The sequence below is a fragment of the Primulina huaijiensis genome, unplaced genomic scaffold (assembly GCF_012295235.1).
Source record: "Primulina huaijiensis isolate GDHJ02 unplaced genomic scaffold, ASM1229523v2 scaffold207984, whole genome shotgun sequence".
Classification (NCBI taxonomy): Eukaryota; Viridiplantae; Streptophyta; class Magnoliopsida; order Lamiales; family Gesneriaceae; genus Primulina; species Primulina huaijiensis.
Genome location: NW_027355084.1, coordinates 598 through 4674, shown reverse-complemented (window position 1 = coordinate 4674; position 4077 = coordinate 598). Strand labels below are relative to the sequence as shown.

The following is a 4077-nucleotide window of genomic DNA, read 5'->3' as shown; positions in this document are numbered from 1 at the left end:
GATCTCTTATTTGGGTCATCCATGAAAAAATATTATTTTTTTATGATAAAAGTATTACTTTTAATTGTGAATATCGGTAAGGTTGATCAGTCTCACAGATCAAGATTAGTGAGAACATCTCACAAGAAACCTACTCATACAATAATTTGATATTTTCTTTATCTCAATTTCATTTTTATTCAAGTGTTAACATGATATCTCATACTCACAAGCATTTTTCATTTTTCCCCATTTGTGCTTTTTTCATAATTCAACTATCACTTTTTTGGCTACTCGACAAAACGTTGCAATCTTTTTATTCTTTGTTGTGGTAAAATAAATAAAATAAAAGAAGATTGCATGAACTCGGGCCGGGGGTGGCGTGTGTATATATAGAACCGATGTTGTGCGACTCTCCTCGCTTCTCGCATCAGTCTGAATAATTTCCTCTCATTTCACTCAGATTTCTATCCATTTTCTCTCTTTTTAAAGGATTGTACTATTTCTGTCTGATTTCTTGCTCGTTCAAACCTGCCTCTGTGATCCTCGAAAGGATTTTGGAAAAAAGTGAGTTAATTGAAGGTCCCTCCTTCTTTACACTTGATTTCAGTAGGGAATTTGCTTTTATGATCTGCGCTTGTTTAAATGTTGTGGTATCTGTTTAATTCCGTGTTTACATATGTTAGCTTAACGTCATTGCTTCGGTTCACGTAGATCTGTGTGTGCGTGTGCATGTGATTATGTTTACATGCGGCGCGTTTCATTGAAGTTGAAAAATATATGGTTATGTGCTCTAATTGGATCTGAAGTGATTGATAACACATTGAATGCGTATGGTGCTGTTTTATTGTTTTGATTTGACTGATGACTGATTGGATTGATATATTATTGGTGTCAAGTTACCATTTTGAATGAGCTTTTTAGTTGGTGATGCTGTTCATGCCGAATCTTTGGGTTTAATTCTGTGATTCGGGGCTCGGAGATGACTTTTTTCCATCTTGGATGTCCTAGGGAGTTAAATGCAATTGGTATTTTTTAAGATATAATTGGAACGGAAAATCTATGAGTTCCACTTTTATTAAATGGTAAAGTTGTGATCCTTATGATTAATTTGGTAAAGTTTGCGGATTCTGGTCGATAGTTATCGGTTTTCTGTTTCTGTATCGATTGGTTTGCTCTGCCCATTAGTTGTTAGATTGACCGTTTTTCTCGTTGCAGAATGTCCGCATTCGCGCCAAAGAATATTCTTATTACGGGGGCTGCTGGCTTTATTGCTTCTCATGTCGCAAATAGGCTCATCAGGAACTATCCCGAGTACACGATAGTTGTGCTTGACAAACTCGATTACTGCTCCAATCTCAAAAACCTTCTTCCCTCTAAAGGCTCTCCGAATTTCAAGTATGTTAAGGGGGACATTAGCAGTGCTGACCTTGTTAACTACCTTCTCCTCACTGAGAACATTGATACTATCATGCACTTTGCAGCCCAAACCCATGTTGACAATTCTTTTGGTAACAGCTTTGAGTTCACCAAGAACAACATTTATGGCACCCATGTTCTTTTGGAGGCCTGTAAAGTTACAGGTCAGATTAAAAGGTTTATCCATGTAAGCACGGATGAGGTTTATGGGGAGACTGAAGAGCATGCAGTTGTAGGGAATCATGAGGCCTCACAACTTTTGCCCACAAACCCATACTCTGCCACAAAAGCCGGAGCTGAAATGCTTGTCATGGCTTATGGTAGATCTTATGGGTTGCCTGTCATTACCACCCGAGGAAACAATGTTTATGGTCCAAATCAGTTTCCTGAAAAGTTAATACCCAAGTTCATCCTTTTAGCCATGAGTGGGAAACCTCTTCCAATCCATGGGGATGGTTCTAACGTACGAAGTTATCTGTATTGTGAGGATGTTGCCGAGGCATTTGAAGTTGTTCTTCACAAGGGAGAAGTGGGTCATGTTTACAACATTGGAACTCAGAAGGAGAGGAGAGTCATTGATGTTGCCAAAGATGTATGCAATTTATTTGGCATGGATCCTGACAAGAGCATTCAATTTGTGGAGAATAGGCCGTTCAATGATCAAAGGTACTTTCTAGATGATCAGAAGTTGAAGAATTTGGGCTGGTTTGAAAGGACCACGTGGGAAGAGGGGTTGAAAAAGACCATGGAGTGGTATACCAACAATCCCGATTGGTGGGGCGATGTATCCGGAGCACTGCTTCCTCATCCTAGAATGCTTATGATGCCTGGTGGAGCAGAAAGACATGTTGGAGCTGAGAAGTATGAATCCATGAAGTCCGAACTCTTGGGTACCAACATTGTGGTTCCTGATTCTAAAAGTCTTGCTTCACCTCAAAAATCAGAATTCAAGTTTCTGATCTATGGCAAGACTGGTTGGATAGGTGGTTTGCTTGGAAAATTATGTGAGAAACAGAATATTCCATATGAATATGGAAAGGGGCGTCTCCAGGATCGATCACAGCTTTTGGCTGACATTCTCACTGTGAAGCCGACACATGTTTTTAATGCTGCTGGTGTAACTGGTAGGCCGAATGTTGATTGGTGTGAAACTCACAAGACTGAAACAATTCGTACAAATGTTGCCGGTACGCTGACTTTGGCAGATGTATGCAGAGAGCATGGACTCCTAATGATGAACTTCGCCACTGGGTGTATATTTGAATATGATGCTGCTCATCCCGAAGGTTCAGGCATTGGGTTCAAAGAGGAAGACATGCCAAACTTTACTGGTTCTTTCTATTCAAAGACCAAAGCCATGGTAATTTTCTTCCTTCTTCTATCAAAAGTCTCTTGTAGAAGCAATTTCCTTTTTCCAGTCATAATTAGCAATCAAATTCACTTAATCACGGTCATCAATTTGTTTTCTTAAGGTCGAAGAGCTCTTGAAAGAATATGACAATGTCTGCACACTTAGAGTGAGAATGCCAATCTCCTCAGACCTGAAAAATCAGCGAAATTTCATCACCAAGATTTCTCGATACAATAAGGTAGTCAACATTCCCAACAGCATGACAATCTTGGATGAGCTTCTTCCATTGTCCATTGAAATGGCGAAGCGAAACCTCAGAGGCATATGGAACTTCACTAACCCTGGTGTTGTGAGCCACAACGAAATCTTGGAGATGTACAAGGAATATATGGATCCGAATTTCACATGGACCAACTTCACACTCGAAGAGCAAGCCAGGGTGATCGTTGCTCCACGAAGTAATAATGAGATGGATGCTTCCAAGTTAAAAAATGAGTTTCCAGATTTGCTATCGATCAAGGAGTCGCTGATCAAGAACGTTTTTGAACCAAACAGAAAAACTTCCGTCAAGTAACTGTTTGTTGATCATTAATTTATGCAAGTTAGCTCAGTTTGTTTTGTTTTCAAGACTCTGTTTCCAGTTGTTAGAACTTCAACTTTCTGTACTGATGAAGCTGGGATATTTTATGGTAGACGGGAAGTTTATTTTTAATGTGCTAGTTTACAAAATTCTGCTTTCAGAAAGCAAGCAAATTAGCATACTCTGCTTAAAGAGATTGTTTGCTTCATCTATAAAATATTATTCTTCAACTTTCGTGTAAAATTTACATATGAAAGCTGAAAAATCACTCTTTTAGAGGCTCAAACACTTCCTAAAATTTTTATTTAAATCTATCTTTGAATCTTGTACTCATCTATAAATCAAACTTGCAATTTTAATAATAATTGTGATGAATTCAAATACAATCAATACAAATGTTATTTAAAATTCATTTCTCAAATCTTCTCAAAAAATCAAATCAATCGAGTTAATTCGATGAAATCCAACAAATTTTAAAAAACAGAGGATTCAAAGTAAGAGATGTTATTGTGATAAAATTAAGAGTGTGTTTCATATACACATATCTAGATATGATGAAGTTGAATTTAAATCATTATGATGCATTCACTCATTTTTCAAGTTAATATAGTATTGTGTTTTCGCAGTCCGTTCGCAACTTTTTATATGTTTTTTTTTTGTAATTTTCAGGTCGTTAGTAGTCGAAAAACTATTTTCGAAACCAGTCTATATCGCCCGAATGTTGAAAAATTCCATACACCATCATCTA

General features: G+C 37.6%; 1 protein-coding gene across 1 annotated transcript; it reads left to right on the top strand.

Annotated features, from left to right (window-relative positions):
• Positions 1-348: 348 nt before the first annotated feature.
• On the top strand, positions 349-3543 carry LOC140966790 (trifunctional UDP-glucose 4,6-dehydratase/UDP-4-keto-6-deoxy-D-glucose 3,5-epimerase/UDP-4-keto-L-rhamnose-reductase RHM1-like). The gene is made up of 3 exons (XM_073427051.1): positions 349-546; positions 1198-2758; positions 2871-3543. The coding sequence occupies exons 2-3, from the start codon at positions 1199-1201 to the stop codon at positions 3321-3323; spliced, it is 2013 nt and encodes a 670-aa protein (XP_073283152.1). The 5' UTR covers positions 349-546; position 1198; the 3' UTR covers positions 3324-3543.
• The last annotated feature ends 534 nt before the right edge of the window (positions 3544-4077 follow it).

Excerpts from the sequence above, each read along its gene's own strand:
- LOC140966790 (XM_073427051.1), top strand. The coding sequence starts at position 1,199 with ATGTCCGCATTCGCGCCAAAGAATATTCTTATTACGGGGGCTGCTGGC. Across the intron at positions 2,759-2,870 it reads ATTCAAAGACCAAAGCCATG|GTCGAAGAGCTCTTGAAAGA; the intron begins GTAATTTTCTTC and ends TGTTTTCTTAAG.